The 11,804-nt window shown below is 42.4% G+C and overlaps 1 protein-coding gene across 1 annotated transcript; it reads left to right on the plus strand.

The window, feature by feature from the left end:
• The first annotated feature begins 1,052 nt into the window (after positions 1–1,052).
• On the plus strand, positions 1,053–8,632 carry LOC130454423 (keratin, type II cytoskeletal 1-like). Its single transcript, XM_056798165.1, has 9 exons — positions 1,053–1,730; positions 3,768–3,982; positions 4,665–4,725; positions 5,172–5,267; positions 5,407–5,571; positions 5,676–5,801; positions 6,465–6,685; positions 7,402–7,436; positions 7,546–8,632. Exons 1-9 carry the CDS (start codon positions 1,116–1,118, stop codon positions 7,893–7,895), a joined length of 1,884 nt encoding a protein of 627 aa, XP_056654143.1. The 5' UTR covers positions 1,053–1,115; the 3' UTR covers positions 7,896–8,632.
• Positions 8,633–11,804: the final 3,172 nt, after the last annotated feature.

Below are 11,804 nucleotides of genomic sequence, written 5' to 3' on the forward strand. Positions count from 1 at the left end.
TCCCCTTGGGTAGGGGAGAATTAAAGGAAGCCATCGCATAATAAAAACTAGCATTTATACAGTGGTTTGAGGTTTGCAAAGTACTTTATATATGTTATCAGACCCTCGCAATAATCCTGGAAGAGAGGTGCCTATTTTTATTTCCATTTTACCAATGAGGAAACTGAGGACAAAATAGTTTTGATGACTTGTCCCACAGATAATAAGTAGATGAAGTAGGATTTGAACTTGAAGCCTCAGGATTCCCAGTTCATCATTCTATCTACCATATTAACTAGCTGCCTCATATATCCTTTGATCAGTCTGGGATGCAGCCTGATATGATGGAGAAGCGTGGCACTGACACTTCTTAGTTGGCTGTATGATAATGATGACCATAGGAAATATAACTAGACCTCTCTGAGCTTCCTCACTTGTATATAGAATGGGAATACTATTTCCTACAGTTATTCTAAAGAAAGCACAATCTGAGTGTGAACTATTAGCTGTTTTGATGAGAAAGATCTTCCTGAAGAGGAATTTCAGAAATGTTGTAATGAAGGAAGGGTGATTGATCTGGTGAGTTGTGGGGCTAGAGAGAATTGGGAGTGAGGGAGGTGGGTGCGAAATGGTAAACTGAGGAGGAGAACATGCCCTTCTAAGATACAGGGACTGGTGAATGGAGCTGTAGAAGTCTAGCATTCTTCTGATATGAAAGACAAGGTTATGGAATGGGGTTTATCCCAAATCCAAAGAAGTTGAAGAAAGCCCATGAAGAGATACCAGGAAAGAGTTTTGGGGTTCAGTTTTCCTAAAATCAGATGTGTTTGATGAGGAGAGATGGCTTTGATAAAATAATTTCTACTTGAATAGATTTTGCAGGAGCAGCAATTTCCAGAGCCCATCCTGGAGATAGGTGTGTAATGTTTATTGTATTGTTGGGGCTCGTAAAAATCTCGCATGGCTGCAAGGCAAACCAAGCCCTTCAGATTGCTCTAAATCTCCAGTGACTCCATGTGACCAAACCCATTTTCTCCAATACATATATATGGGGGAAACCACTCTGCTGGAATTAAAGGAGTGCTGAGCTCCTTCCTCTTTCCTTCTCTCTTTTGCTGTCTCCTTCTTGGGCCAACATGAGCCGACAGTTTAGTTCCCGATCTGTCTATAGGAGTAGTGGTGGTGGTGGTGGCGGTGGCTTCAGTTCAGGCTCTGCTGGGGTCACCTGCACTCGAAGGATGACTAGCAGCTCCTCCATTGGCAGGAGTGGAGGATGTGGGGGGAGATTTTCAGGAGGAAGCTACAGAACTGGTGGTGGTGGCTTTGGCAGCCAAAGTCTGATTAACTTTAGTGGGGGAAGGAGCAGTTGTAGGAGTGTTGCTGGTGGAGGAAGACTCAGTTATGGAGGTGGTGGTTTTGGCAGTGGTGGCTATGGTGGTGGTGGTTTTGGTAGAGGTGGCTATGGTGGTGGTGGTTTTGGTGGTGGTGGTTTTGGTGGTGGTGGCTATGGTGGTGGTGGTTTTGGTGGTGGTGGTTTTGGTGGTGGTGGCATTGGAGGTGTCTGGGGTGGCTTTGGTGCAGGAAACATGGGGTCAGTCTGTCCTCCTGGAGGCATCCAGGAAGTGACTATCAATCAGGGTCTCCTGCAGCCACTCAATGTGGAAATTGATCCTAATGTTCAAAAAGTGAAGACTGAAGAGAGGGAACAAATCAAGCAACTCAACAACAAATTTGCCTCCTTCATTGACAAAGTGAGTGTTTGTTTCTGACTGGTGGTAGTGGGTGCATTTGAGCCTCTTCAAAATATGTGAGGCCAGGGGAAGGGTAGAATAATGTGAATTCTAATTTCTAGCTCCAGAATTTCATGCTTGCATGAGCTAAAATGTAACTTAGAGTCAAGATGGGTTGCTTCCAGGATGGAGGCTCTTGAAGGATGTTATTGCCTACATGAAACTAAGGAGGTATAGGAGAGCATCCCTCACTTTTGGTCCATAAAAATATCTGAGGAAGGAGAGGCACTACTACTAAGGAAAGGAAAGGCCAATCATTTTAGTGCTGACTCCCTGTGTTTCTCCACTGTGTTCTTAAGTCATTTTGTAATTTTTGTCTTAGGAGGAGAGAAGACTGTACAGAGGAAAAGAAAAGTGGGTTTGAATCTAAGAGATCTGGTTTTGAGTCTTTGCCTCAACACTTGCTAGGTAGATGGTCATGACCAACTTGCTTAACTTGTCTGAGCCTCAGGTTCTTCATCTGTAAAATAGAAATGAAAACACTTGTACTACTTTTTACATTCTTATAGGCTGAGCAAACTACATTGAAATGAGAGATATTATCATTATTATTAATTATATTGAATAAAATGCTAGATTTGGAAAGACAGTTAGGGAAAACTTCTAAATGATGGTAAAGGGGCAGGTTAAACCTTCAGAAAGGTGCAGAGAACTTTGAGAAGGTCTTCTCCTCCAGTGGATTGTTCTGAGGGCTCACCTGGATCCTGGATTCTGGATTCAGGAAGACCTGAATTGAAAATCTGACTCAGACATTAGTTGTATAATCCTGAACAACTCACTTAAAAGTTTCTGCCTCAGTTTCCTCATCAATAAAAGTGAACTCATGATATTATGTGTGTCAATGAGCTAATACTGGTAAAATGCTTTGTAGATCTTAGAGCAGGGTGTTATTTAGTAGGAGTAGTAGTACTATTATCTTTATTAACAAAAATGTTGAAATTCTTTCTTGTTGATGATACTACTGATGATGGAAATAGTGTTCTCAGTGATCTGTGAACATTTCTAAACTGTCCTCAGCAGGTGAATCCACCCTCATGAGAGTTAAATGGCTATTTTAGGATAGAGTTAAATAATTCTTTGAGCTTGTGGATCTTGAAAGTAAACACTATTTTCCTTGACTCTTAGCTTCATACAATTATCTATTGCTGTTCCCTTGCTTCCCTGGTTTCTTAGTTTCTTCTAAGCCTTGGGGGTATCCTCAGGAAAAACAACCTTGTTTTGATAGTAATTCAGGCAAAATCCACCAGAATCTAGAATAACAAGGATAGCTGATTTTGACACCTCTCTTTAAGATTTTTTCAAGTGTTTTCCATGTTATCTCATTTAAGCCTCCAAACCACCCTGGGAGGTGGGAGCTGTAGATATTACCATTCCCTCTTTACAGATGAGGAAGTCAATGATCAGGGTATTTTTTTTTTACTTGTCCATAGTCATAGAAGGTATATCTGGTGATTTAAAAAATGTCAGCACTTCGTTTAAGCTGTTTCTGAAATGTTATTGAAATGGGAGCTGTCATTCTAGTTAAATCAAAAAGATTTTGTATTTTCGCTATTGTTTGAGATTTTTTTGATTGCATCTTTCCTGTGAATTTCTCATTTGAGTTAATTTGAATTGCATTGCCATGGAATGTGTAGCTATCTGAATGGAACTGAGTTGGAATTGAGTATAGCTATGAATGAAGGAAGAAAGTGTTTATTCATTGCTTATTATATAGAAAAGACTGGGGGTACAAATAGAAAATGAATACAGTCCTTACTCTCAAGGAGCTCACAATCTAATGGGGGAGAGGACTTTGGGAGATTTCAGCTATATGTCAGATGGACTGTTGGGTCAACTCATTCATTTTGTTCTTCCTTTGCTTGCCATGATTTGAAAATGAGGGAAGAACAATGGCTCCCTGCCTTGTGGCTTGCTTTACCTCTGAGATTTGACTTAGGGACCAATAGGTCCTAGGACCCATCTCTTTGATAAAGACTTTGAGGGACTTTGTGTTTTCAGGTGCGATTCCTAGAGCAGCAGAACCAGGTGTTGAAGACCAAATGGGAGCTGCTGCAGCAGGTGAACACTTCAACTCGGACCCAGAGCCTGGAACCCTTGTTTGAAAAGTATATCAGTGATCTTAGACGTACTATAGACTCACTCAAGAGTGATCGTTCACGGATGGAGTCAGAATTGAAAAACATGCAAGACTCAGTGGAAGACTACCGGGGAAAGTAAGGACTCAACTCCCCTTCCTAAGTACCAGAAAGTATTAAAACATTCCTCCCTGGAAAGACTTTCCAGAGAATAATCAGAAGAGGCTCTAGAGGGTATTAGGGAACAGAGAGGGCCAATTGGGTTTCTCCTCTCCCTAGAGGCAATCAGATGATCCAGTAGATGTTACACTAAGGTTAGAATCAGGAACACCTGGGTTCAAATCCTACCTCCTATATTTACCACCTATGTGATCCTGGCTAAATCATTTAAATTCTTCCTTACTTTTCTCACCCCAGGGATGTTTTGAGAATAAAATGAGATAATATGTGTAAAACACTTAGCTTAGACTCATATGTCATAAATGACATAGAAGTTGATTTCATTCATCTTGTTCTGAAGATCAGCCTTGATCATGTAAGCACTGTCTACATCATGTAGAGTTTGAGCCAATTAGACTATATTTTATTTAAAAAAAACATTTTCAAAGAAAGAAGTGTACATTAGAGAAAGTGGAGCAGTTGTGTTGCTCAGAAGCAGAGGGAGAGATTAGAGTGCATATTCAGGCTGATATGATTTTACAAAGAAACAAGGGAACCAATGCTATTCTACCATTACCTTCAGTCTTGAATATTCATCTCAATGGTTCATTACCCTTTCCCAAAGCTCCCTATCCATCCTTGTTCCTTTTCCCTCCAACAGGTACGAAGATGAAATCAACAAACGTACAGGTGCCGAAAATGAGTTTGTGGGCATCAAGAAAGTGAGTAATCAATGAAGCTCCCATTTTATCAATGAAAATAAATACCAGTATACTCACTGAGCCCTAAAAGTAGTCAAGAGAGTACAACTGTGCTTTCAATTTACAGTTAAAGAGAAATCTTAGTATTTTTCTCCATGAATTATACTTATCTAGCTCTCTCTGGCCCCCGGAATGAGTTGTTTCCCCCGAATTTCTGCCTGCAATATAATAAGCAGATGCAGAAAACTTTTGCTTAGCAAGCAAGAGAAATTCCTAAGATGCCAAAGAGTGGGTTTCACAGAAGTAAGGTAAAGCTCAGTAGCCAAGCTCATCACCCTCTTCATCCCCATTAACTGTATCAATCAACAAATCAATCAACAAAAGTGCCAGAGGACATTCCCTGTGGCCACTGGGCATCCTCCTCCACTGAATGGATAATCATTCCTTGACTTCTCCTCTAACTGCAGGATGTGGACAGTGCTTACATGACCAAAGTTGACCTTCAGAGCAAGGTGGACACTATACAGAATGACTGCGACTTCTTTAGAGTACTTTTTGAGACAGTAAGTCAGCTCACACTCATATTCACTTACCTCTTCATTCTGCATCACACAAACTCTGGGAAAATCACATGTAAGCTGGTGTCAGCTCATGCTGGGTCTCTGGAAACCACCAAAGTTCTAGCAATGTTATGTCTTGTAGGAACTATCCCAGATGCAGACTCATATCAGCGACACCAATGTCATCCTCTCCATGGACAACAACAGGAACCTGGACCTGAATGGCATCATCGAGGAGGTCAAACAAGAGTATGAAAGTATTACCCAGAAGAGCAAAAGGGATGCTGAGACCACATTCCAGAACAAAGTGAGTCTTCGCCAATGGGCCCCGGGCTTCATGAGCTTTGTCCCAATGTTTCCCTGTGTGTTGGGATGCACTGATGTGTCAATGCTTTGATTTCCTGTCTTCAGTATGAGGAACTCCAGATCACTGCTGGGAGACATGGAGACCAGCTGAGGAACACAAAAGCTGAGATTTCTGAGATGAACCGAATGATCCAGAGAATCACATCTGAAATCGATTCAGTGAAGAAGCAGGTACTGGTTTCTAGTTTCTTTCACTCTGCTCCTCACTTTGGGCTGTCACTTCACTCTCCAGGAGTCTGTGGTTTCTCTGTGGCTGGAAGTGTTTGAGTAGGGGCCATGGGACTGCCTGTAGGGCATGTAGAAGGAGATTCTTCCAGAAGTCCTGAGGATGTACTTATTAGGTGTCTCTGAAGTTGTATCACACACGAGAAAGTTCTAGGTCCTGTCTGGAGGCTGGAGGATTGGCAACATGACCTTAGTCCCAGGTTTCTTTTTTTCAAATCATCCTAGGCAGTGGATAGAAGGACTGGCTTGGAGCTGGAAAGCTGTCTTGAATGCTCACTAGCTTTTAGCAAATCGTTTTTATCTTTCTCCTCTTCAGTTTCCTCATTTGCAAAGAGAAGATAATATTAGCTCCCACCTCATAAGGTTGTTGTTGCAAGGATCAAAGAAGATGATCCATAGGGAGGTTTTTGTAAGCGTTCAAGCATTGCATAAAGATTGGTTGTCACTCCTCTTATTCCTGTTATTGCTCCTCTCTAGGGAGAGGGAACCATGCTCCTCATAGAGGCAGTTTGGGTGGGGATGCTAATTTGGATTAAGGATTCCAGGGAGGGTGGGGAGTGTGAGGAGAGGACCACCTCCACATCCTTGGTTTGCTGTCCCTTCTTTCAGATTTCCAGATTACACCAAGCCATTTCTGAGGCAGAGCAGCGTGGGGAGAATGCCCTGAAAGATGCTCAGGGCAAACTAGCAGACCTGGAGGATGCCCTGCAGAAGGCCAAGGAGGACATGGCCCGGCTGATGAGAGACTACCAGGAACTGTGCAATGTCAAGCTGACTCTGGATGCGGAGATTGCCACTTATGAGATGATGCTGAATGGAGAGGAGAGAAGGTGAGGGATGAGCACCCAATACTATTGAACCCCACTCAGGGGAAGGGAGGAGAACTTCCTGGAAAGAATGAGCACGCCTTTAGCCTAGCACTCTGTTTGAGAGGACTCTAGAGTTGGAGGAATCCAGGATCCAGAGATGGAAGGAATCTTAAGAGAGCTGGAAGTCTTGTTTTGTAGATGAGGGGCCAGAGTGGGGGCCAGAGACTGTCTTTTCCTTAAAGCTACAGAGCAAATATCTACACAGATTTAGAGATGAAAGAGACCTCAGAGGCCATTGAATCCAACCCACTCCTCCATTTCACTGATAAGGAAATTGAGGCTCAGAGTGGCTAAGTACCTTCACTGAAGTCACCAAGACAGCAAGTGGCAGAGACAGTATTGGAAGTGAGGTCTGATGACTCCACCTCCATTCCCATCCCCTCCCTTCTTTGTAGTATTCCACAAACTACTTCTGAGGCGTGTTGAGAGAACAGATTTTGGTAGGGAGGACTACCAAGAATCTGAGCTGTTGTTATGACTTCTGGGAAGTGATTCCTGATTTGGTAGGGCAGGAAGAGAGATTTAGGTTGAGTGACCAGGAAGGAAGCAAGACCAGGGAGCAGTTTATAGGACAGGCCAGTGGTGGCAAGTTTGGATGGGGGATGGCTTGGTTGTGTCCTAGGAACCCAATGGGTTTGAGGAGTCATAGGAACCATGTGGTTTTATCTCCCTCATAGGATATCTGGAGAGTGTGTTCCCAACGTGAGTGTGTGTAAGTATCAAGAATCTTTGTTTGGACACTGGAAAGGCTTCTTGGGATGGGGTGGACTTTGTCCAGTGATGGGTGGAGCTGAATGTAACAGCAGAAATTTCTTCCCCAGCTGTGAGCACCAGCCATGTCAGTGTGTCTGGAGGTGGAGGTGGTAGCTATGGCTCTGGAGGAGGAGGCCGAGGTGGTGGCTATGGTTCCAGTTCCGGAGGAGGCAGCTATGGTTCCAGTGGTGGAGGAGGCAGCTATGGCTCTGGAGGAGGCCGAGGATCTGGTGGAGGCCACAGCTCAGGAGGAGGCAGCTATGGCTCTGGAGGAGGCCGGGGTTCCAGCTCCGGAGGAGGAGGAGGGGGTGGCAGCTTTGGGGGTGGCTCCAGCAGCAGTTCTGGGGGTGTCAAGAGCTCTGGTGGCAGCTCTAGTGTGAAGTTTATCTCCACTAGTTATTCCAGAGGCAGCAAATAAAGCCCGAGTGCCCACTACCCTGCTCCCCATGCCTTTTTACCATGCCCCAATGCTATCTGTATCCATTGTCAGTCAATTCTTGGAGTCAAAAACTCCAACTTTTCTTGAGGTGAAACAGAGCCAATGTGATGGGCTTCAGCAGTTCGTCTTATTATTTTCCCAACGCCCTCTAAATCCTTTTTCTGACCTTGATTCCTAGAGGAAGGTTTTCTCCACTTTTCCAACCAGTGAGCACCTCAACCTCATGCCTTCCACCTCTCCTCAGCTGTGTGGGTGGTGCTTAGGGAAGTTAGTTCCTGGTGATCCTGACCTTCTTGAGCCAGGGTCTTCCCTACCTTCCCCCTGCCCCACCCCAGCTCTTCTCTGGGCTGGCTGAGCCTCTTTCTGTGACTTGAATGGTGAAGCCAATTCTGATTATGAAAGACCACTTCCCTTGGTCAGTCATGGAAAAATCCAGCCATCATCATTGCCCACCCTTCATTTCAAAAGCTTCCCCCAAGTCACGCAGAAGGAGAGACATTTCAATCAAGCATCGTTGGAAGGGTGTCTCCAGAATATGTTTTAGGAGGTTTGCATGCCCAACTCCTCGATACTCTAGCAGCCAATTCTCTGATGATTCTATTGTCGTTGTTATTGTTGTAAAAGGGGTAAGCTGGTTGGTTGACCTTCCTGGAAACGGTCTCAAAGCCTTCATTTTCTTGTGTTGTCTTTAATAAACTGCATTTGAAATTCTACAAGCTTTGTTCTAGAGGGTTTTTTTGCATAACTCACTCATCCCTCTCTCCTAAGACCCAGAGGTAAACTAGGCTGGGTGTCCTGATGGCCAGAGGGCTTGTGACAAATCATGAAGGACACACTGATGTGAAGGTGACAGGAAAGTTAGTAAAAGAGCCTCAGACAGAGGCAGATGAATGGACTGTAGTAGAAATGAAGCTAAGGGACACGGAGTACGTGGAGCCCAGAGAGGTTCATTAGAATAGACTTGGAGGCTGTGAGGTGCAGAGTGGAGAGAGCATTAGACTTGGAGTCAGAAACAATTGAATTAAGAAATGAATATAGACAGTATCTGTGTGACTCTGGCTAAGTCAATTGACCTCTATGCCTTAGTTTCCTCATCTGTTAAACGGGCATAGTAATAGCAGCTAGCTCCCAGGGTTGTTGTAAGGATCAAATCAAACCTTGACAGACTTTTTAAGTGCTGTATAAAAGTGAGCTGTTATTTTTATTTGGAAGTGGAAGAGATATTATATATAATCTAGTCCATGTCTTTTACTTGATAGATTAGGAAAGTAAATGGGAAAAGGGTGACCATGTCAAATCTAAAGACCTCTAGATCTCTTAAACCCCTCATGTCCAAAGCTGATCATGGTCTTTCCCCAAAACCTTCCATTCTCCCAAATATCCCTATTATAGACAAGCATACCACCATTATTCCAATCATTAAGGCTCACAATGTAGATGTTGTCTCCAACTCTTTCCTTTCTCCCTCCACCCCTCTTCCTATCAGAGTTAAAATCCTTTCCTTTTTACCTTCATAATATTTCACATATCTGCCTCCTTTTATTCGATACTGTAACCATCTTTATGACTCTTGAACTGACCTGATGGTTGGTCTCCCTGCCTCAAGAACTTCCTTATTCCTGTCCATCTCTCACAGCTGTCAAGCACTAATTTAGATATCTCCATCCCAAATATTCATGTGGGATATTTGTGCCTGACTTACATAGTAGCACCTTCCGGGCTTTTGTTCGTCTGATCAGGCACAGTCGAACACCCTGTATATGACCCTACATAGTGATGTCACTTTGGTCCTCTTCCAGTTGGAAGGACAACAACCAATTATCATGTATATTCCTAATTAGAACTTAAAGGTTCTTGAGGCTAGAGTCATATAGAGGATATGAAGGCAAAGCCTGAAAAGACCTCCAAGAGGAAATCTCTGGAGGAAGCCATAGCTCAGGTAAAGTCCTTACCTGAGGACCCCAAATCGCTCCTTCTATACCTCTCCCTGCTGTACCTGCAAAAACAGAATGTTCTTCCAAAAATCCACTGAAGTATGTATTCCTTGGGAACCTGGATTAGATGGTTACATATTCTCTTGTTGATTTATTAGCTCATAGAAAACTCTGTCTAGATTCCATGAGGTCAACCAAATCCTTTTTATTCAACTTGTAAATCATTACAAATCATTGTGTATGTGAAAAGCTTACTTAATCCCTTAGCCTGCATATATTGCTCTATAAAATACTAGCTGTGATTAATAAACTTTGCCATTATTTGCAAACAGCATGTTTTGTTCCTCCTGATCCCCAAAACCTCATTAATCTTTCCTACCCTATTTTGGGAACCCACAATAAATTCATGAGCAGGTCTTGTAGGGTCAGCCTTTCTTTTTTTGTTTTTCTCATTGTATGTCCAGCATTCAGTATAGTGCTTGACACATCATAAATACTTAATCAATACTCATTGATTGACAAATGTGATTAGCCTGCAGAGAAAGCTTGAGAGGGAGTCTTACTGGTTTTACTAGTAGCTAGAAAGCATCTTTCCTATAAACCAAGGTACATTCTCCTATTTTAAAAAATGTAGCATCATAGGGAAGTGAGGCACACTTGAAAGAAATATCTATGGTAAAGGTAATTCGTATTTGCAGTATTACAGCTGCAAGGTTCAGAGCCTAGAGCAAGGAAGACCTGATTTCCAATATGGCCTTTGGAATTTACTAGTTGTGTGATTCTGAACAAGTCATTTAACCCTATTTGCCTCAGTATCATCATCGGTGTAATGAATTAGAGAAGGAAATGGTAAACCACTCTAGTAACTTTCCTGGGAAAATCTCAAATGAGGTCAGGAAGAGTTGGACATGACTGAAACAACTGAACAACAACAAGGTTCTTTCTTTTCCCGTGCAGTCCTTTTTCAACTCTATCCTGAGTCCAGCTTCACTGATGGCTCCGTTTCTCATCTCTGATCCTCTCTGAAACTTGAGTCTTGACTGCCAGTTACTAGGGCTGGTTCTTCTTTGGATTCCCAGCTGGCTCTCTTTTCTATTTCAAGATGCCATGGTTGATGGGATAGAGAGAAAAATGATAGTCTATATTGTAGATATGAGGTTCATACTCCATAAAAATACTTCCGTTCATGGTCTGAACTCACCTCAAATGACTCACTCTCTAACAGTTCTGGCATTAATGCTTTTCCCTATCATTCTGAACTTCGTAAATATCAACCAACTGGTGGAACAGAAAGATAATCCTGCGTTTGGAAACCATGGGCCGTTATTATCGACAGCTTGTATATTTCATCTATGTAATAAATTAAAAACAGATTCAAAATCTATATGCTTATCTGTGTCTCCCACTGAATTTCTCTTTTGTATAAATTTGTTGTTTCTAAGAACACAAAAGTATTTATTTACACCATCCTTTATATTCATAAGTCATAATACATTTAGCCATTCCCCACTTCTTGAGCATTTTCCTCATTTCAAATTCTTTGCCACAAAATGAGAAATTATATATGTATGTATATGCATCTGTCTAGCTTTCTCTTCACCCCTGTGTTTATATGTCAAAGTTTCTATTCATCTCTGGTGTTTGCATCAGGGAATCTTAAATCATTCTTTATTCTATTCAAGGTTCATTCCTTCTTCATCACTCAGTTCTCTATTAATATTTTTGGGTAAGTTATTCTAAGTTGCTTTTGCCTTTTGAAATATCATAATCTGGGGGTTCTTCCCGTTATTATAGCTACTGTCAAGTCTAGGCATTTTCTCTGGTTGTCTTACACACCTGGAATGCTTTTCTTCCCCATTCCCAACTCTTTACCTCCATGTCGTTGAGTCTCAACTAAAATTCCACCTTCTATAGGAAGCCTTCTTGAACCCCTCTTAGTTTCAGCACTCCTCTC

Source organism: Monodelphis domestica, chromosome 5 (assembly GCF_027887165.1).
Source record: "Monodelphis domestica isolate mMonDom1 chromosome 5, mMonDom1.pri, whole genome shotgun sequence".
In the NCBI taxonomy this organism is placed as follows: domain Eukaryota; kingdom Metazoa; phylum Chordata; class Mammalia; order Didelphimorphia; family Didelphidae; genus Monodelphis; species Monodelphis domestica.